Raw genomic sequence first — 22635 nt, 5'->3', positions numbered from 1 at the left:
TTTTTGTGCCAACCCTAGTTATCGCCAGCACACACGAGAATTCTGTGGTTTCTTTATGAACAGTTTTAACAACATAAGGTAGGCAACTTTTTAGTTTCTTATATATTCTTGCGGTTTAGTTCAAAACAGCTCATTACTGACCCATTCCTGTTATCCAGCTTTAACACAGCAAAGTCAAGTGAGCAATTCCTATCGCCAGCAAAGCGAATTCGGTAAAAAACCGGACAGTGCCTAGCATGTGACTCAAAAACCTGACCTGAGCTTTGGCTTTGCATATTGCAGAAGGTCGTCATGCCTGCACTGCGTAATGCCACCGCACTGACAGAACTTATCGATTAGATCGTGTGCTCGACAGCGTTGTTTGCCAAAATTCTGTTGTTGGCTGCATGAACTGGTCGATCGACTGCATTGGGGTTATGCTAAATTAACTTTCCTCCAACGCAGTCGATCTTAGAGTGTACAATTGTCTAAGAGTGCATGATTGAAAAAAAGCTGACGAGAAACGGTTATATTATTTCTGTGACGTAACATAATTGCTTAGAAGACCCCCGCAATGAAGAGCACGCAATAGTAAAAAATCTTCTCGGTAAGTTTCTCCCTCTGTCTGTAATGAGTAAGATTTAAACCAGTTATTTTGTGGGCAGGAAATGTAAGGATTTGACGAGCCGGCTGAAAACGTTCTCAACTAGTTCGAGATTATAAAAAGTAAATGAAATGCTTTCGGAGGCCAAACGAGTTTCCCCTTGTACTATGATAACTTTGGTCAAGTATGTTGTACCAGAAAAAATACACACAGGATTCAGGTGCCTTATCGTACACGTCTGTTCTACAAAAGCAAAACAAATATCAGTTTTAACACGACTAACAAACTTTAAACAGTTCTCAGAGTAGTCCAGGCAGTAAACTTTCCAACGTATAGTAATGGTGACCGAATATTTCCCTCAAGAATTTTCCTTCTCAAATATACTTCATTTTTATTTATTTATGAAATACTTCAGGGCCTTAAAAATGGCCCAAGCAGGAGTGGGAGGTGGTACAACGATAATGATATGACCAATTACACAGTCGTACAGGTGTAGAGAAAAAGAGAAAGAAAAAACAAAACAAAAAAACCAGACACGTATACAAAATATTCAAAAGTAACATAAATCACACTTCAAAGTACCACTAAATTTATCTGCTATATCGCCATTTTTCTTTCAACCACGGTTTTATTTGAGAAGAATTCTAACCGTGTCACTGTCACAAGCGTTTTGCGTTGAGCCCAATTTCATTTTAAGTCCGCATTGATTGCCAAACCAAGTAGAAATTTACTCGCGGCTACGTGTCCCTCACTGAGCCCGATATTGCAAGGGCTGGGTACGAACAGAAAACCGCTGATTAAAGATTTATTGCGTTAGCACACTTATATCTTTACAGGTGAAGCTTTCAAAGCGGACGATGGCACCATCCAGAGGAAATACAAAAGCACGATCGCCCTCACGTGTTGTCAACTAAAATTGAACAGTGAACCCGAAGCGCCACCCCTAATGTTAAGAGGGTGTGAACGGTCATCACTGATTCCCCCCAACCTGCGCCTTGGCGAGCACCGGCCTTGACGTCCAGCTTCGGCTGGCCCAAAGGGCTGTCGATGCCGCCGAGCTCAAGCCACCTTGGACTAAGAACGCCTCCCTAAAGCTTAACTACAAGCTTATTTCTTGACTTCAATAACTGCTTATTCTCTCTTTCTCTCCCGAAGGTTGCAACTTGAGAGACTAACTTCGCGAGCAGTGCTTCATTGTTCGCGTACTCATTACTCCCTCCCACCGTAGGCTTGGATGGCATCCGATTGCTCAACACGGCTTCATAAGATGGAGGACATCATAAAGGGCTTGCGAATCAAGTATACCCTGAAGCATTTGCTACATACATATCCACTAAATAATTGGTTTTATCGCAAAAAACAGTTTGGAGTTATATTTCCCTACCCTGTTTCCATGCCTTCCGAACAACGACAGTTCCAAACGTGTACATGTCGGCACGTTGGGGACGACTACACACGGTGGTGCGATTTTAGGACTGCGACAAAGTTAATATGATTGATGAAGTTCCCAACAGATTGATTGCAACATTTGGGGATTGATAGTTCCTATTTTTTATGATTTTGTTGGCTGCTTATTCGAGCCTTGATTCATCTCAAGACCGTCAAGCATTCATAAATAGGTGTCTTCATATTCATGGCTCACTGTGATTCTAGTGCTTTTAAAATGCCCAAGTATGCATCGGTTAAAGTCGTGAGGCCCTGACTAAAAAGCATGTTTGGTGTACAACTGGTCAGTAGACACATGCAGTACAGTGAAAGTGTACGTACAAGCACTTCAATCCACCTTTAACGTTTGCTAAAAGGAAAATAATGTCATGCTTCATTCTACTTAACATACAGTGGTTATCCCTGTTGGCAGACAAACACGAAAAATATTTTGTCTTAACTTTTCCATAAAACTTCTGCTGAATTTTGGTTGAGATTCCCATTATCGCCATTATTTTTCGTCATAAGTGACAGCGCATTGAAATTTCATGACAACAAGCTAGTCTGAGGTCTTTTCAAGAGCAAAATATTACCTGTGACAGCAAGACGCTTATTTGGCTCAGACCACAAGAAAACCGTCTTTAGGTATGTAAACATGAAAACACGTGGCTAGGATTGCAGCATGGACAATTGATTGCAATCATTCACGAGAGCTATCATCATCTCAAGAAGAGAACAGCACGCTGCTACTTATCCCCCAAAGGCATTCCTTTAACGCTTACCGAATTTTTGCACCTAGTTTGTTGTCATTGTGGCGGTATAGATTTGATGGCTCAAAAATTATTACCTGTGCATTGACAACTCAACATTAGTATGAACATCTCCCATGAAAGTCTCTTCCTGGAATGCGGAAACATTACAAAACTAAATGATGAGAAAAGCTAGAAGAAAGGAAAGAAGCTGTGTAATATCATAGATCCGTGCTACCAGTGGTAATATGCACAAGTACACTCCGCATACAACTTTTTATACCACGAGACTATCCAGCATGTCTTGCCGTTTATAGCAAGAAGAAGAGATGACAAAAGAAGGAAGAACTGGAAGGGTTAGGGAGGAGTTTAGCCCAGTTTATATGTAAAATTTTCTCGCTCTCCAGGCAGTATACACACATTACGCTTTCCTTACGCCTATCCCTCTCCCATTTACATATCTCCTCATATTAGAGGAAAGAGAGCGTGCTGTGGTGGAAACTTGCAAGAGTGGAGCTGACAGCCCCATCCGCACCCCTGAAGGCTTTGTCCACTCTAAGGTTCAAACAGGACAGTTATTCCTCCATACGTCCTACCCACCAAATTCCATCAGAAAGAACTTGACACTCATCAAAGTCTTCTGTACCGCGACTTGAGTCTTGAGAAGCGGCACATTATCAGAAGTGATATTTTGAAAAAGAACACTGTGCAACATTCGTTCTGTGGGGCGCTCAGTTTGTAATAACTCCGGAAATAAAAAAAAATACGAGTGAACTGATGTGTAAATGTTTTTAAATCCAGACGCAACACATTTCTAAACATCATACAAGTACCGTTATCGGTATTTTAAAGCAATTGGCCTGCAATAAGAAAGGACAATATTCGGTGTCTTGCGCCCAACAATGCAGCAGTGTTAGTTCACAACGACAAAGAGAACACACTAGCTGGATTAGTGTTAAAAACATGCTGGAAGCAGGTGCTGTCTGTCAAGCAGCCCTGCACATGATCGTAAACGTCTACGCCTTAATAAGTTGTACAGAAAAGAAGATCTCAAATTGGGGAGATTGAAAACTGCAATCTGCAGAGGACCACTGCCTCACCCGCTAATAGTAAGGGACGTCTAGCTTTGAACAAATCAAGCAAAGGTAAGATCTTAGCGTCAAAAGGATGCATACCTGATTAGATACTATAATAAAAATCCCAATGCGGAAATTATGTGCATCCTACGATACACTTGAAACATATAATGGCAAACACCCCAAGGGCACCCCCTCGGCCAGCACCGCCCCGCAGAAATTCGCAAGGAACCGGGCAGTCTTAGCAATAAAAAAGAACGGCAGCGTATCTACTTCCTTCGTCGCAAATGTCGTTGAAATACGGCATTCTTCTACCAACCGGACATACAACACCTTCACTTCTCATCCTTGCTTTTTCTATCGGCATTGATTAAGTATGAATCTTTTCTGACGAATTACAAACCTGTTGGCGATTTCGCAACTGATATTTCTGTCTCTTCTTGTTGCAGAACAACTATAGAGAAAAGCCTCTTCTTCTGTGGCTGCAAGGGGGCCCCGCAAAATCTTCCTTGTTCGGCCAGTTTCTGGAGAATGGACCCCTCGGCATTGACGCTGAAGGAAAGCTATACTACAGAAACCACACTATTTTAAACGAGATGAACATTATATATGTTGACCATCCTGTGGGAGCAGGGTATAGTTTCGACGATCATGGAAATTATCCTTCTACGATTGAGGAAATGTCTACTCATCTCATGCGATTCCTACGGAGATTTCTGCGACTCTTTCCTGAATACCACGAGACAAAGTTCTACATCGCCGGAGAGTCCTACGGAGGTGAGAACAGCGCAGGGTTTTAGTTATTTTTTAGTCGAGTTATAACTGCAAAATAAATGATACGGGATATCGTCATCGCTGCAAATTACAAATTGCATCACACAGGAGAACTCCCCAGGTAAAAGTGGCACCCGCAGCCATCCCTGCAACGGAAAGACGTACAACCTGTCGAACAGTATATTCCAGGGAAGCGGCGTTGCTTACGTACACCTGATAAGACAACTGTACGAATACCTAAAAATTCCAACAATCCGTCAGTAGCACCGTAACAACATTAGGTGCAACTATGTAAAGGTTGCTGACTTAGTATGTGATGCTGAATGTTATTACTTCGACTTCATGGGGCGGGCTTGGAGCTGAGTGAGGGTGAAATTAAAAGTCCGTTCAAAGTGAAGATCAAGGATAGCGGAGTTGCTTTAGGCGCGAGCATTTTGTATATTCTAGAAATTTCTCTTGTGCGTGAAGAGATGACACTAATCGTCAAAAAAGGGACACTCGAAGTTTAGCAACAATTACCCACGATGCATTTAACGAAGGATTTCTTTCAGAGTAAGCGTCGTATCGTTCAACGCCGCACACTGTGTATACTACGCATGCATACAAGTGTATCTATCTATGAATACAATGGGGACACCACCCTTACAACTTTGCCTCCGGCTTCACACAGCTACACCTGTTGAAAACTATCGTCAAACGGCTAGAACTATAAGCAAGATGCCCAATATATATTGAGTATTTTGTTGGCATTCTGTAAATGATTCAGAGGCTAGGTAACTAATAAATACACGCATTAAACGCGAGTACTAAGTGTGAATTGATTAGGGTATTTGTAACGGATATACATGAATTCAAAGGTAGTGCAAGAAGAATACTAATTTCGCTAACAATCACAAGACTAATGAGTATTGTCCACATAAATTAAAATCCGTAAGGGCTCACATTTTCCTAACATCTTTTTTACTCTTTGCTCAGCGAACGACCCAATTTTGGTACTGACGTCTTCATTGTAATTCCACTGCATCGAAAGGATTTTGTTACTTTACAGCTAACAACTACATTTCCGATCAGACTTCACAAGCTTTTTAGATTGATAATTCTACGTTTCTGCAGACCATGTTTCTTTGTGAAACGACAAGCCGATTGACTTTCGGTTCCACACATTGCTGGCGTGTTAGCAAAGAAATTGTAGCTTTCTGTTTTAACTCCCCTCTTCCCAAATCATGCGACACCAGACAGAAAGTTTCCAAACGCAGCTAAACCAACAGAGTAGGGGAATTTGAAATGGAGAATGACGATTTGTCTTGGCGAAAGGACTGCCCCCCAAAGGAGCCGGACGAAACTAAACATGCCAGAGGTTAGAATGACGGCAAAGGAAGGATGGTGCGAGTGCAGACATGGCCGATGAGGATCGGAAAGATTAAAAGTTTTGAGAATACTTTATTACTAATCTGCAAACACTGATCTTCAAAATGTTGTCTTTTGGTAACCAATATAGTCAAAATGTGTATCCAAGTGATGACACCTGATCTTTCCGTAGAAGGGAACAATTTTGTATCAAATCCTGGACCTGGGGTTTTACACACGCAGAATAAAAATGCGCGGAAGGCTAACCATAAACAGCTTCGCTGTAAAACAATCTGCCAGGCAATGACTAGCAAAAAAGCTGAAGCCCACAACACAAACCAGCAAACATCCACGCACCACGTGCCATTTATCGGCTTGCCCTGTTTCCTGGCTGCAGTCGCTAATTATTACGGGCTTCGCACACCAATCTGTTATAGTTCGGATGTCTTACAGTGTCAGATAATGACGGGTACGTGTTCGGAGAAAATTCTCTCTGTCCAGAAATTCGGGACTTGTTAAATTAGGTGTTCCCGTGCATTTCAACACTGTTAGGGTGGGCTTTCAGCGTGCACACCCCTCTTCCACCATCTCCTTCATCCTGTACTTATAACATCTTACAAACGCACAAAGCGGGCGCGAAAAGGTTATGGCAAAGATGCACATTCCAGGAAAACATTCCTTCAAATTGAATTGCACCCTATCTGCGAATTGTAGGGTTTTGTCAATCACGTATAGTTGAAATCTGCCACTCCAGCTTCAGGAAGTATATCGTCCCGTTAGCACACGACGTGGTCGTGGGGTGCGTCTATCCCGAAGCGAACACCTGTCAAGAATTCGCTAATGGCGGTTTCGAAGCAGTTCTGGGCTATATCACGGTTATTCGTTGCTCTCTAGGGAGATCTAAACGTTGATGTGCTGAAGTCCGAGTTTGCTTTCAGTGATTTTTAATTAAATACCTGTATGCAATAAATGCCGCATTTCGTCCATTCAGCCTTCTGTACTCCTACACTCGATGAGCTAGTTGTACGCAAACGGGTAGACTTTTTGGATCATGTAGCCGCGTCCACCCTCCTCCTCTCTCATCGGAAAAAAAGGCTTAGCAGAAAACTTGTAACAAGAACGCTTCCACATACTGTTTCAAAATACCTTCCGAAGAATAAAAATTGCTTGTCTTCTGGCACTATCGAAGTACTTCAGTTAAAGTTGCAATATCATTTCACGTTCTGAAAGTCGCATCACAATTCCTTTGGTTGCTGCTTAGGTGCGCTTCTTTCCTCCGTCGTCAAAGGCTCTATTACGCTATTCTCTTCATGTTTCTCATCAGCCATCTATACTCCAAGAACCCATCAGCAAATTTACACTGGTTTCAACAGGAGCTACACGGCTTGACCCGGAACTTGATGAGACAGTATACGCAAAGTTACAGCTTTGCCATCCTAGCCAGAACACTGGAAAAGCCAAAGCTCGCCTCAAAGAGACACTTAAAAAGTCATTAGCGATGCATCACTAGTTACGAGATAGAAGTAAAGAATGTTCCCTCACACTCCTGCCAAGCACCCAGGGCCCTGTTTTGCGTATTTTTGCATGCGATAAGCGCGCTCTCACCATGCTAATGGACATCACACTGCTAATTCGTGTGACGTCACTGCTGCAGTTCGTGAGGACGCCGTGAAGTGCGCACAGGTGTCTCACGTTATGGGATAGGCGCACTGAACTTCATCTCAATTGCAAACTAAAGGAAACAATTGAAATTAAACTGAATTACAAACTAAAGCTGAATTCGAAACTAAACTTGTAAACTACAATGCAGACACGAGTAAGAGGTCCACAAATACCCCAGTGTGCATTTCTTATTTTACCGGGTTAGCGAAGTAAGGTACACTGTTCCATATGAGCAGTTTTAGGGGCGAAGCCCTTAAATTCTGGGGCGTTTAGCGTCTCCTGTCGTCGTCGTAATCATCGTCTCATGTAGTCACGGTACTAAACACCGGGAAACTCGTTTACGCCTCGCGCTAGAACGTAACGCGTATTAAGAAACACCCGTGACACTCGTTTGCGCCTCACGCTGGAGCGCTTTGTAACGCGTACTAAAAAAACACCGGGACAATTATGTACGCATCCCGCTGGAGAGCTTCCTGCTTTAAAGACAAGAGACTTTTACAGCAAAGCTGTTAACTTTCAACCCGTAACTGTTTCATCTCCGTTGGCATAAACGCCAGGGCACCAATAATACACTTATGCACTGCATGCTTCGCCCTCCCCATGTTGCACGTTAACCCACCGCAGTAGCTCTGTGGCTAAGACGTTGCACCGCTGAGCACGAGGACGCGGGTTCGGTTCCCGGCCACGGCGGCCGCTTTTCTGATGGAGGCGAAAAGCCAAAACGCTTGTGTTCGAGATTTCGGTGCACGTTAAAAAATCCCAGGTGGTCAAAATTAATCCGGATCCCCCCACTACGGCGCGCCTCATCGCCTGCGTTGCGCCGAGGCGTTAAACCCTACAATCAATCAATGAGGTTTCACGTTAGTGGAGATGGCCCGCAGTTGTTTTCACGACTTAACCTGTCTCTCATTCTTGGTTTGCTATTGCGCTAACTGTATTGTTTTATGTGTTCTTTTTTGCAGCGAGGGTCGCTGTTGCTCTGGCGGAAAAAGTGATGTCAAGATATATCCAAGAGCTTCCGCTGCGCTTCAGGGGAGTCATGCTTGGCGTGGGCCTCTTGTTTCCAATCCTGGACCTCATCAACTCTACCGATTTCCTCTACTATTCCCGATTACTAGACCAACGTGGTCGCGGTTTGTTCGCTCAGCGATTCGATTTAATTGACCAGCTCGTAAAGCAACAAAATTATTCAGGAGCTGCCCAGCTGCTCCGCCAAACAGTTCTCAATTTACGTAAACCGGGTCAAAGGAGTTTATATCAAGAACTTACCGGTTTCCAACATCACGGCAGCATTGCAAGGCCCGAAACAGCTAAAGAATTCTCTCGTTTCTATCAGTATGCTAACAGTACAGCCTTCAAAAAAATAATTCACGTCAACCCTAACCGCACTTTGGGTGCTACGAGGACCAAGGTAGCTTTCAAAATAGCCCTAAACGATTTGTTCTTGGACCACCCCACAATGCTTAAACAAATTCTTGACCACCTAAATGTGCTCATCTACTCGGCACAGCTAGACGCGGTGTTTCCCGCCACCAACATTGAAAGAAGCTTGAAATCGTTCAATTGGAGTGGATCTGAGCAGTTCGAGAAAGCAGAGCGCCGGGTTTGGCACAGAGACGGCAACCCCTACCTTGAAATGTTCGGTTACGAGAAATACGCGAGCAAATTAATGCACGCTGTTGTGCTTTTCGGCGGCCATCACATCTCGTTCGACCGGTCTCTGGCCGTGGGTGATTTGTATAAGCGTTTCTTGATATTTTCGAAAGAGGGACGAACACCAGTAGAAACCACAACAGCAAGTAGCAGCACCACAGTGGCGTGCTGAAGGCAGTTCTCGAGTACACCGAAGGGGAATATTCGGAAAATAAACATTGAATTTCTTAGCCAGTTTGTCTCACCTGTTGACTCAGTGTTTCTTTACCCTTCTTCTTCTGTGTAACGTGACGTACCACTGAATTTGCAATTGCGTTTACTCTTAACAACTGTAACAGATTATCTATGCCTTTTAAATATTGTTGTTTTTAATAGTGGTGACTTGACTTTTACGTAAGCCTGAGGTCGTCGAGTTATAGAGGCACGCCTTCGTCCTCTATTGCAGCAGTCCTATAGGCTCCTGTAACAATCACTTTCTTTTTCTCCATAGGAATTCCCTGCATCATGGTTCATATACCACTTTCTTTCTTTGCCTCATGCTTTAAATGCTTGTGAATGCTTGAGCTATCGCCAGCCTATTTAAAAGCGCTTTGAGATCTTCTTGTGAATTTTCTTAATAATATCAAAGCAGGCCACTTTCTAACCTCTGCTCTGATGTTGTTGCGCTTTTGTTAAGAACAGCTAATCGATTTTATTGTTCCCACGACTGAAAGATTGTTGCTGCTTACTTTAAAACAGCTAATGAATATTTTTTTTCTGACGACTGAAAGGAAGCCGGCTGAAAGCAGAGACATTAATTGCGTAACATCACATAACCACATAAAGAATACCCCAACTATGAAGAACGCACGAAAGAGGAAAAAGGGGTTTTGCACTGTTTCGTATGTGATCTGTGTTTTGGGCCAGCCAATCTAACGACGACGGGCTTACTGAAAATGTTCTAAATTTTTTTGAGACGCTGAAAAACCCGTTCAAAGCATTTTAAAAGTCAGTTATGTTTTTCCCCATTCTGACAATTTTCGGCAGCACTTTGTACGAGACAAAATTACGAGTTATAGAACTTCATGAACATGTGAGGTCTCTTTTCCACGTCCCGTGCATGAAGCGCATGACGTGCTGCCCTGACGCCCCACACGACGTGATTAATCTTTTTCTTCGTCTGCGCTATAGTTCGAGTCCCGCTTCTTTTATGTGTGGGCAAGCAATATTAGTTCCTCTCCACATAGTAAGGGCGTAAGGACATTTTCCCAGGAATGTTTGCCGCGTTTTCTACTAGACAAGAAATGTGGAAAACACCTTAGTGTACCTTGAAATGTCACAATACGTTTTCCCTTTTCAAAAATTGAAATGACTCCGTCTTTATTAGAAAGCGGCATGCCGACGTTTTCTGGTATACGTCATGGTGGCTCATTACGTTCACACATCTGCAACCTACAACGTGTGTCACAAAAAAGACAGCCACCGCAATTAGGAACACAATTCTCTTTGGCATTGTTTCCAAAAGTTTAGTATGTTTACCACTAATGATTGCCTGAAATAGAAAAATGTAACTGTTCATTTGGCTAAGGACATGTCCGAAAATAGCTTGGAGGATGCACTATGTACGCACGTGTGTCAAACGCCGATAGCGTAATCAAGAGCAGCCATACCACCAGCGTCATTTTGCTTTCTGATATGAGGAATCGCAGGATGTGTGTGTCAAAAAGACATCTGAGAGTATCACGTGGCTCGCTGAAAATAATCGCATCTGCCATTGTAGAGCATTAAGGGCGCCACACGGTAGAGGACCTGATATACAGGCCAAAGGAAGGTCGAATTCACCTTCCGCCATTTGAGGTGGGAGGACCTGCGAGACAGATATGAAATTCATACAGAGTTGTAGATTTTGGCACAATTTAAAATACGAAAATTCCAATTCATGCTTTTTTTCGTTGCTGCTTCTAACCCCAGCCCCCTCACACAAGTGACAACACACATAACCACACAACACATGAACCAACGAGGATAATGGCAGTAGGCTTTACTTGTATGCCTGTGAGGTCACACCTACGTATATAAGCACACAACGCAAGCCCGTGATCGCGTTTATTTTTCTTGTTCTAAGCTACAACTACGTGACATACCCATAGAATTGGAGAATCATTGTAATCGCGCAGGTCGTATCACTGTGCAGTGAACGTCGTTCAATTTTTTTTAACCGAAAGTATTACCGAAATTGATAATGCTTTCAGGTTGAAACAATTCACAGACGAGCACGCACGATACCAATTTTAGCAAAGTCAACAGCTGTCAACGCACTGTTGAGTGATCGTCTCTCAGTCGTTCGGGTATAAAGCGAAAACGTTGCTTGGCTAGATGGCGAAAGCACAGCTGGAGTCCGCAAGAGGAATCCAGAAAAGTGTGCACAAATTACGCAATTTAAGTAAAAACTGGGGCAGGGACGCGAATCATAATGAAGGACGCGCGACGACAAGCAAGTGAATTAAAAGGACCCTGCAACATTTTAACTTCATTTTTATCTCTTAAATGCTTTCATAACGTACTCCCCCAACCCATTGAGCACTTAGAATAAGGGGTCATGAAGCACCTGAGCCACAAATTATTGCTCTATGCCCATCACACAACCAAAAAACTTTGCCCAAAATATTTTTCTCTGTTTCCCGGTAGTGACGTTCTTCGAGCACTTGAATTACGTCCTTAGAGTGGTGTAGCGGCTATTCGCCGGTTTCCTTTCAGTTACAGCCGTAAACGCATTCAGTAACCACTTAAAAGTTAGTTATGGCTTAGCTCGGCTATGCCAGGATATACGTAGCGTGAGTTAATGTTCAGCAATCCAGTCCAATCCAGTCGTCTTTGCTCAAGTCCCAATTCTCTACACACCCGTACTAGAATCGGATTGGCAATGCAATCCAATACAATCCACTTTAATCCAATTCAATTCAAACCAAGCCAAGCCAATCTAAGTAAAGCCAATTCAATCCAATGCTCCTCGCGCTTGCGCAGAACGGTCCTTCACGTCCAACGCGAAACTGCTCAACCCCGGCCAGTGTAGCTTACGCTACAAAAAGTCACCACAAAAACCAAAGCAGATATGGAAGGCGGATCTGATGCGACGAGCGAATCACGCAGTGGCGCTTGGTGCTGGCGATTACTATAGTTTTCGCAGTGCTTCCGTACGCGGAGGAAAGAGTGACAGCGTTTATCTGAAGTGTTCCAGAGTCTCTTTAACCACTACCCCACGACAACGCCGCTAGAAACACGCTGTTGCGGTGCGGTAACTAAGAGGCGAAATAAAACACGAATAACATCAAAGCCCCACTTTCGAAAGAACCTGCAACACTTTCGGTAAGCGCTTTCACTCTTTGCGTCGCGTCTCGAATCAATGCAAAAGCTGCAGTTATCGCCAGCACGGAGTGGCACAGCGTGATTTGCTCGTCGCACCAGTTACACCTTCCATTTATGCTTTTTTGTGGCTTTTTTTATGCTGCTATCGAAAAGCGCTCATTGTTGGAATTGAAGGCCAACAGGCAAACCGCCGCTACATGGCCTTAGGGACGTAATTTTAGCTGTCGACCAACGTCAAGACCGGTAAAGAAAAAAAAAATTCTTTTAGTTATCTGATGGCATAGAGCAGTAATTTTTGACTGCGATACTTTGCTACCCTTTAATCTAAGTACTGAGTGTGTAGGGTGACTACGTTCTGCAAGCATTTAAGCTTTCAAAAAATTGGAAGAAGTGTTGCAGGGTCCCTTTAAGAGAAAGATGGTTGAAACAGAAAGCTTCCTCCAAGGCAACCTGAGTCAAAGTCCAAACTCTAAACTGCTTCGACTATGTCGGATTGGCGAAATCTGATAGACGTCGGCTGTCGTAATGCAAGGAACCCATGCTTCATTCCGACCACGCGAAAGGGTTTTTTTTAGGCGCTTCAAGTGCCTTCGCTTATTATCATCATCATCTTTTCGTGAAACCCGTTTGGTAAAGCTGGCTTTCCGGCAGTGTGTCATCAGCAAGGCATTGTAAGCTTCCATTTAAAATAAGCGTGCCTGAAGCTTCAACCTGACCTATGGAAACGTGGGGCTGTGCACTGTATTTGGCGCTGCCTCACGGGTGATTCACAAGATGGCAAAAACTGTCCTGACGCGCATAGTTTGAACCTACACAATAGCAACGCATCGTATGATAGGAGTGGCGCCACTGTCAGTGCGGCAGAGTCTTCATCACCTTAAGCTCAAGCGCTCGCCGGTTCCACAATGTCATCTCAAAATACTAAGGTTAGGGATCCCATGCACCCGTTAAATTTTTTAGTTGTTACCTTAGTTGTTACCTTAGTTTTTACCTTAGTTGTCGTCGGCATTAACACAAATGTTACCGAATTGGCCGCCGCTGCAAAAGAACATAAACCAATGCAAAAACATTTGGTTAAGTGTGTGATTAGAACATGGGTCTGCAGATCAGGAACCAGGCGCTCTATCCACAGCGCTAACCAGGCGTCCTGCCAGAATGCGATAAGAATTAGTGAGATGCCTGCCGCGTGAGAGGCGAATGTGGATGCACGTTAGAAGAAAAGGTGCACGCGGAAGGGAGATCTGACGGTGGGGGAAATTGCGCAGCCTTGCAGTCAGACTGCGGCGTGATTCGCACCAAAGGATGAAGAAACAACAGCGAATAAGGAGACGCAAGCACGATGCAGTAGTGGAGAAGTCATTGACAATTGCTTTCTTTGGCCTTCAATTCACTGAGCAGTTTTAAGGATTTGAGGATTTTTTTTCAGTGTCTCCATGCTTAAAGCTTTTGCAAAAAAGTTCAACTTCAGCGCTTGCATCGTCCCTCTTTCCCATGTTCCTCTTCGCACTGTTGCGAATAATTTCTTGGTGGTTGTTTTATGTTGAGATTTCCCACGGCTGTTTCATACAGGACAGAGAAAGACCGGTCGAAGGTAACAGCAGTGTTAAAGACTTCTAATAGAACCGTAATTTGTGAGTTGCCCCAATTCTAAATTACGGCGCAATACTTAATCTCCAAAATACATTTGAGGCAATGAAATTGTCGCTGTACGTAAAACACTTGTAGATGTGTTCACTTGTAAAAGACTACTCCACAATAAAGTGACAACGCATATTTGTCGATGTAGTTGTATAGCAAAGAACGGACACTGCGTTCTACTGATGAATAATTCCGCAACCTCAGCCTGAATTTTCGCTAAACATTGACCTATTTTACTGTTTTCTAACTATATATTCACCTTCTGAATCACACCAAACACAGAGGATAAAACTAATTTGTTTGTGGTTTCATAGAGATCCACGGATATATTCTTTGTTCACCCAGCTACTTGAGAATGGGCCCCTCGGCACAGGCACCAACCGAGGCCTCTACTACAGAAAAGCACCATTTCAAACCTCACGAACGTGACAAAATTCGATCAGTGTGTGAGATCAGGATTTAGTTTTGGCGAGAATGAAAAGTACCCTTCCAAGCTTGATGAACCGACTATTCAGCTAATGCGACTTTCGCCAAGATTTCTGAGACTGTTTCGGGAACACCACAGAGCAGAACTCTGCCTCCCTGTAGAGCTCTATGGAGGTTCAGGCGTATTAGAATGCGCTAATCACATATATCTTTACGATATACTTGTAACTGCAACGCAAAGGCGTTTGGTTTCTATCGAAAAAAAGATATTTTCAAGTAACGAAATACCTCAGACCGATGAACTCACAAACAAAGAGTACATTAGCAATAAAAAGCACATGAGGGTTGACTACCCTCTCCCCATGGTCGTCTCAATGGCGAATAAAACTCCGCATAGACGTCAGGTGCGCTTATTTCAAATCAAATGATACCATATGCTTGATGACTGAAATTAAAGGGTTTTTCACGCAGCCCCCTACGGACGAATATGAGGCAGTGTGCGGTTGAGGCTAAAGCTGATTTGAAAGTGAGGTTGAATGTAAGCCTACTTACTGCCTAATTACGCGCTTTTCATCCCTAAGATATTTCTTTTGTGCAAGACGCAAACAAATACATCATTCAAGTCAACGTGTCACCATGCACTCCAACTTATTCCGTCAGGGTTTTAAGGGATAACCAGGGGCGCTTTTATCAATTTTCCTACGAACTAAGCATATTTGATTTTTCGAGCCATTCGTGCATTTTCTATATTTTTGCCACCACTTTGGCGTTTACTCTAAATAGCACTCCTGGTATAACAACTCTCACTGTCCAACTGCGGTGCGTTACGGAAGAAAAGTATTCCCACTTGTTTTTTTCCCGGCAAGCCGATTTAGCTGGATAGTTCTACGCACCCACGGTAAACGCAAGCGATCAGTGCAAATAGTTAGGGCTGTTTCCCATACATAAACATAAGATCCATTATGAATTAAAATCATCAAAAAGAATTCACTTCCATGAAAACAAATCCTCATAGACATAGACATTAGCAAAATAAAACACTTAATAGAGAGTTTTAGCAGTACGTATGCTCCGTTCGTTACGTTCGTTACGTTGCTACCGGGTTTACCGGGACCCGACTGCGCATGCGCCATTTGTTCCGTACGCGGCCGGCGTCTCTCCCGTCGCTCTGCTTCCGTGTTACCGTATCCGGAGCCCGCAACCGGCTTGCTCGGGTGTTGGAAACTTTAGGCTTAGCGTCCTGGCGAATATTTGATCGCCGCTATCTGTGCAACTGCGAATGACACTCCATAACACAACGTTTCACCTCACTATCATCCCTTTCTCGCATGTGAAACACCTACTTTCTCGCAGGTGGAACTTCGTTTTAGTGATCAGACTGATTCGGAAGAGCAGCGACAAGCGGTTGCTACCGTGGTCTGCGCTGGTTCGAGCCGCTGAGTGTGCCGAGCTGGCAGGCGCGACCGGCGTGTGCGCGGACTGTTTCCGATGCAGAAAACGCTTCACGGTTGCCTGCTTTATCCATTTCTTGCGTACAAACGCGCGGAATCAACTAGTTCAGCTCAGCGATCGCCGTAGTTGACCATGGAGCAAAAATTCCCCCGCATTTCCCCGAGGGGGAGAATGTGAAAGTGCGAATGCACGGTTGTCGGCCCGCTTGCGGCGCTTGCGCTCGGCCCCCGCAGCCCACCGCCTCGCCGCCTTCTCTTCCATCTCTTCCATCGGGTTTGTAGTATCACGTGTACACCACGCAGTTATCAAGCCGCTATAACGCCGCTGAGTCGCCAACGCACGCCGCTGACGACGTAGTTTAAATGCGTTAAAGATATAAGGCGCGTCACTAACACTGACATCAGCGTCGCGTCCGTGGCTTGGTCGGTAGAGCGTCGCGCTGCGGCCGCAAAGTCCTCGGATCGAAACCTGGCGCCGGATGCTGTTTCTTTTTTAAATATAGAGGAGCACTGCGGAAGCCGCCGCCGCCGCCGGCGGTGGATGGTTTGGGGTCGCTTATAAAGTGCATTCGCACTTAAAACAGTGGGCGGAGCGGCGCCGACGAGGCATCGCACACCCGCATCGGGCCATGTGTCTCAAATTCACGCGTACGACTAGCCGTTGTGACAGTCGTAACGATCAGTCGCATACGAATCGCGTGTACCAATTGTACATGTGTCTAGCGCTTCAATCGGGCAAGGCCATGGCCATTCCTCCACGTGAACGGCGCGCGACCATGTCGTCACCTGCGCTCGCTCTGGTGCCGTCGCCGCCGCCACCGCAGCCCCTGCCTTACAATGCGTCCGGCCGAGCGCGATTTATTTTAGATTTGCAATGCTTTAGGGGAAACTGCGTTCTTTATTTACGTATTTTTAGCGTGTGGATTTTTGCAACAACTCGGCTAATCAGCCGTCACACGGAACGAACGGTACGACGCTACGGAGTGCTAAAACACGTTTTCCGTCTCACTATACGGAAAGAGCCCGGTACGTGCGCGCGCATGCGCAGTCGGGTCCCGGTAAACCCGGTAGCAACGTAACGAACGTAACGAACGGACTGCTAAAACTCTCTAATTATGCCCACTGACGTCAGAAGAAGTGGACGTCCGATTGAAGGTGAGAAAAAAGCAGCGCCTTGATACCATGTGCGCTGTTTAGTGAAAGTTGTGGGTCGATCGGCTAAGCAGACATTTGTAAGGCGAAAGCCTTAAATTCCCCCATCCTGCGGAAAAGTCCCGTTGTTGCTGTTGTTGTTGTTGTTGTTGTTCTTGCAGCTGTCCTGTCAAAAACTGACAGCTTATTTCGTGTGCAACTAAGAACCTCAGTAACAGAAACCTGTTTGGAAACGACAAATACATTGCACAGTTCTGCCCGTGGAGATAGTGAAGACCACATTCTCCGCCGTTTCCTCAGTCTTCTCATCTCAAGTTTGCTCAGTGTTCGCGTCTCAGTTGTGGACGTGGTCGAATTTTTTTTATTAAAATTATATGTATAAAATAAATGGCGCATCATGTTTTAATTTTAGCAGATACCTGCCAGTTTCGTAGCACCTTATCCGGGAGGTTTAAAAATAAAAACTTTAATGATGATATATTTGTAGATCGTAAATAGCGAGGTTCTTACGCATTCCCATAGGAATCCATCAGCACCTCGCTTTTTTTCTTGTTGAGAAGTTTCGGCATACCTCGCCGTCGAAAACATTTTGCATTATTTTAACGTCTACGAGGCCCTGCAGTAGGCGCACATTCTATTTCACAGTATGCATCAACGGTCCCAAACAGCGGTGACACATTAACGGCGACAAGCGGTGACAAACAACTCGAACGCCCCCGCCATTTACTGGCCTTTACTGGGTCGGACTTCATGCACAGAAACTCCGCCTGTATAAAATCAATATATAGACATGCTTAAGCAACTTATCTGCAGTGTGGACCCCCGCCTCCACCCAATCCAGGGGTATGTAGGGAGGCTGGTGAGCAACAGGAGACTCGCTTAGTTTGACGTTTCCTTGGCGATGGTGCCCTCGGCATTCTCGGCATTCTCCGCCAGGTGGCGACACGGATCCCGCGCACGTCATCGCTGATAAATAATCACTGATATGATGAAAGGCAAAATCAATAAATACCCCGACAAAAACTGGGATCACGACAAAATGATAGCGTTCCTAAAGCGTAGGATGAATGAAGCCAAGCAACGAAACCGATGGAAAGGGAGCAGAAAGCCGAGAAGCTGGTGGAATAAGGAAATAAAAGAGGGTAATGACCAGCGAAAAATGGCGTCGAGAGAACATAGAGAGGCAAAAAAACTGGTATGGGACCGTAGGTAGTGAAGGCAAAATGGGATATCTACGGGGGAAAAAAACTAGAAGTGCAGAAAACGGTGCAAGCAGAGATGAAGCAGAAAAGCAAACAATGGATGGCAGAAATACGGTAGAAGGACAAAAGCGCATCGAAGAAGTTTTTGAATCATGCAAAAAAATTACTAAGCTCAAAAAACGATATCCATCAACAGTTTTTGCTTGATGAGGAGAGGAAACATTTAGAATGAGAGCACGCATTGGCGCATATTCATCGAGTAATTAGTGAGAAGTGTAAGGCAATAGAGTGAGGGAAGCCTTCTCTGATAACATCAGCGCCACAGAAGATTGTGGAAAGGGATGTAAATTTGAGCAACCTTGATTGGAAAAAAGTAGAGCAAAAGGTTTCCCCAAACAGCAGTGGGTCCAGACGGAATACCAATGCAACTGATAAACCTGCTTGGACCTACAAATAAGTCATCATTTAAGAGGGCAATAGATAAGGTGATACAAACGAAACAAATACCGGAGGAGTGACTAGAAAGCAGGATGAATTTATTATATCAAGGTAGGGGCAACAAAGGCAGCATTGATTCATCCAGACCGCTAACAGTAGCGTCAGTGGTGCATAGATTCGTACTGCAGGCGATAAAATCAGAAATTAAAGCATGGATGGAAGAAAGTGAAATCTTTGGGGAATCGCAGAATGGATTTAGACAAGGCAGTCGATTGGATGGTAATGTGCTTGTGATAACTCAATGCATTGAAATTGCGAAATTGCAGAATAGACCATTATAGATTACGTTATTGGACATTAAAGGGGCATATGATAACGTAAACAGAAAACCGGTGTGGGGAATGCTGAAACTCCAGGGATTAGCTGACGAGTTATTACAGGTGCTTATCGCAGTCTATAAATGTAATGAAATGCACCTTACAATTGAAGGTCAGAAATGCGCCCAGCAGGTCAACACCCATAGGGGACTGAAACAGGGATGCCCTTTGAGCCCAATACTGCTTATGCTTTACATGGCAGGGTTAGAAAAGAAACTCGAAGAAAGTCAATCAGGGTTTAACCTAACGCATATATTGCAAAGTGAAGTGGTACTACAGCGTATTCCAGGAATGTTATACGCAGAAGACATTGTTCTTTTAGCTGATAACCAGACCAATATGCAACGACTCATAAATATTAGCTGCCAGGAATCCACCCACCCCGGTTTAAATTTTACCGCAGAAAAATCGGGAATAATCATAATGGTTTTCAATGACGCTAGCACTGACGCAGCGTCAGTCCAACATGGCGAATTACCGCGAGTGAAGGAATGTGAATATTTGGGAGCGTGGATAAACGACTTACGAGGAGCACCTTGAGGGTAAGGTAAAGCGAAAGGCAGCTATAATGAAGCACAGAGCTCTGTGGGGGTAGAACAAATATGTAGTAGTGAGAGGAATGTGGTAAGGAGTAATGTTTCCGGGTCTCACATTTGCGAATGCAGTGCTGTGCTTAAAATCAGACGTTCTAGCAGGCCTTGAAGTAAACCAGAGAACGTAGTCCGTTTTGCCTTAAGAGCGCATAGAAAAAGCACTGACCAAGCAGCGCAGGGAGATATGGGCTGGGCGTCATTCGAAGTTCGAAAAGCGCAGAGTAAGATATGTTTTCAGAGGAGACTGAGATCAATGGATCAACCTAGGCGGACAGCTAAGGTTTTTAGGTACCTATACTTGAAAAGCGTAGACACGCAGTGGCTTAGGAAGATTAGAAGGCTAACGATTAAACACGGAAAGAACAGTGAAGAATCCAAAACAGCCAAGGTAACCAAAACAGAGGCAATGCAGATATAAACGAATAAATGGAGAGAAAAACTGCAAGCTAAAACGTCATTAGAGATGTACAGGGCTAAGAAATTTGACATCAGAAAGGAAAATTTCTACGATAATTTTCAGCGCACTGCTTTGCTTTTTGAGGCTAGAGCAGGTTGCTTGCGAACAAAGAGCTTTGTGGGGGAGTATTCCCAAAATGACGGGGTATGCATGGTCTGCGGAAAAGAAACAGAAACTATGCGGCACATCGTGTTAGAATGCGAGGGTGTCCAACCAAATCTACATGAGGGAAATATTCGGCTTTCACAAGCCTTAGGATTTAGCGTTACCACTTTAGAAGTTACCTGCAAGGCTGTCGAGACGACGAAAATAATGTTAGAATGCTGGTGGACGAAACCAAGAGAGGGGAATATTGCCCAGGACAGCTACCACCTGTAAAAGAAAAAATGAGCATTTTGTGCGTAATAGCTTTTTGTACCTGCCTTAAAAGCAGCACTAGTATTAAACCAAGAGTGTAAAACATATTTCCTTTTTTTGGTAAGATTACACGTCAAAACCCCGCTACAAAGGGGATACCAAAAGCAATCTTCAATCATCATCATCACTTCCCCGTTCCCTTCTCGCCTATCTCTCCCCTGCCGCATATCTCCCTGCTATCTCTCTCTGCCGCCATCGGGCCGCTGCTTCATGCCGGGCGCTTGTGCAAAAGGGTTGCGGTTTGACCTCTAGCTATCAAGGTCAAACTGGCCATCCCGCGAAGACCACCCGAGGTAGCTTAGTGCAGCTTTCGCTACAATAAGTACATTTATTTTGTGAGACAATTTTTTGGCCTGCCCCGTTTTTGTTTAGTTGTTTCCATTTCTCGTTTTGTTGAATGGGACGCATCAATGTACGGCTCTAATTGAGTAGGTTCACTGCTGCCATCACGTCTAAAAAGGTTTTTAGCTCTTTTAAAACACCTATCACGTTAATGCTAGAAAAAACTTTAAGGTGCATTTGGGCTTTCCAAATAGCCACGCTGATAGATTAGGCCTGACAATTCCAGGCTATAATCAGCTGGAATAGAATGCGTTCACCTCGAACTTTACAAGATTTGAACTTCCTTGCAGCTTACATTGTGACCATAAACAATGAACTTCTCTTTAACAATGCACTAGCCAAAATTGCATTATCAGTCATTTTCAAAATGTAACTGCGACGTGCAGCTTACTCTTTTTGCCTTTACCAATAAGCTTTGTTTTTGTTTTTTTACTTTACTCCTATAACTCTTCGGTAATTTACAAATGTTATCAACTTTTTTGTAATGCTTGTGTAATAGGCTTTATACTTATTCTTTTGTACCTCACCCCTCGCTATAATATCCCTAATTCCAGTGGTAATGAAATATCCAAACGTATTCCTTCCTAGGATGTACAAGATAACTGAGGAACCGCACTTATTTTACAAAGGAGCTTTCATAATATTCTTTTTAATTTTCATCAATTATTTGCGGTAAAATTGTATATTAGATACTGAACGTACAGGCCAGTACCACTTTACTAAAATTTTTAATGTCTCCAAAATATTGCTGAATAATCACCATAACGTTGTTCCTCCCCAACCAAGGCTCATTCAATCAGTGCAGTTACGGTTTTGAAAAATGTTACGGTTTTAAGGAGAGTAGAAGCATTTAACGTTTCAGCGTATTCCAATGTTGATTCGCCTTGTAGATTTCTCTACAGAGTTATCGTTTAAAAAATGAGCAAACAATTTCTTGCTTTAACTATCGATTACTTCCAAAGCAGTGGATTTTTTGACGACGTCTGTAACATGATTAGTTTATTTCACGCTCGAACTCATTTTCGATTAGGCCTACTATAACAGCTACACTAACAGCTAATACAATTGAAATGTTAGAACCCCACCTTTTCTTTTATACCGACGAAAAAAGTCCTGTAACGTGTATCACAATGCCACGAAATAGATTTCTTGCGTCGTGTTTGGTTGGATGCACAATTACAATTTTGGGTGAAAAAAAACAGCGTGATAGCGCCGAGGACTAGATGCTGCACGAACGCATTACCCTGCTCATGTGTTATCGTAAGAGCAGTAGCCAGTTAATGTCACCACTGCATATTAACATCCGTCTAATTCTTAACCAGATCCATGGTCTATCCAGGGGGGCTGATTACAACAGAAGGACCTAAAGGTTCTCCTTGCCCTGGCATTATCACCTGAAATATTGGAACACATGCCATTCCATGACTCAGTGAAACGTTTTAAGGCTTAAAATGAGAGTCATCGCGCCTGGTATTATGTCGTCCGAAAGTACATCAGTAAAAAAAATAATGTACTCAGTTTGGCGTGT

General features: G+C 43.9%; 1 protein-coding gene across 1 annotated transcript in view; it reads left to right on the top strand.

The window, feature by feature from the left end:
- LOC144159010 (venom serine carboxypeptidase-like) overlaps positions 1 to 9496 on the top strand; it is a 30788-nt gene extending 21292 nt beyond the window's left edge. Inside the window, exons 4-5 of the mRNA XM_077690239.1 lie at positions 4283 to 4610; positions 8579 to 9496. Of these exons, the coding sequence (XP_077546365.1) occupies positions 4283 to 4610; positions 8579 to 9441 (1191 nt within the window). The 3' untranslated portion in view covers positions 9442 to 9496. The remainder of the gene's footprint in view (positions 1 to 4282; positions 4611 to 8578) is intronic.
- Positions 9497 to 22635: the final 13139 nt, after the last annotated feature.

Source organism: Haemaphysalis longicornis, unplaced genomic scaffold (genome assembly GCF_048455015.1).
Source record: "Haemaphysalis longicornis isolate Haplotype H1 unplaced genomic scaffold, Haemaphysalis longicornis Haplotype H1 scaffold_10, whole genome shotgun sequence".
Lineage (NCBI taxonomy): Eukaryota > Metazoa > Arthropoda > Arachnida > Ixodida > Ixodidae > Haemaphysalis > Haemaphysalis longicornis.
The sequence above is the reverse complement of the archived record's forward strand: the minus strand, read 5'-3'. Positions and strand labels throughout refer to the sequence as shown.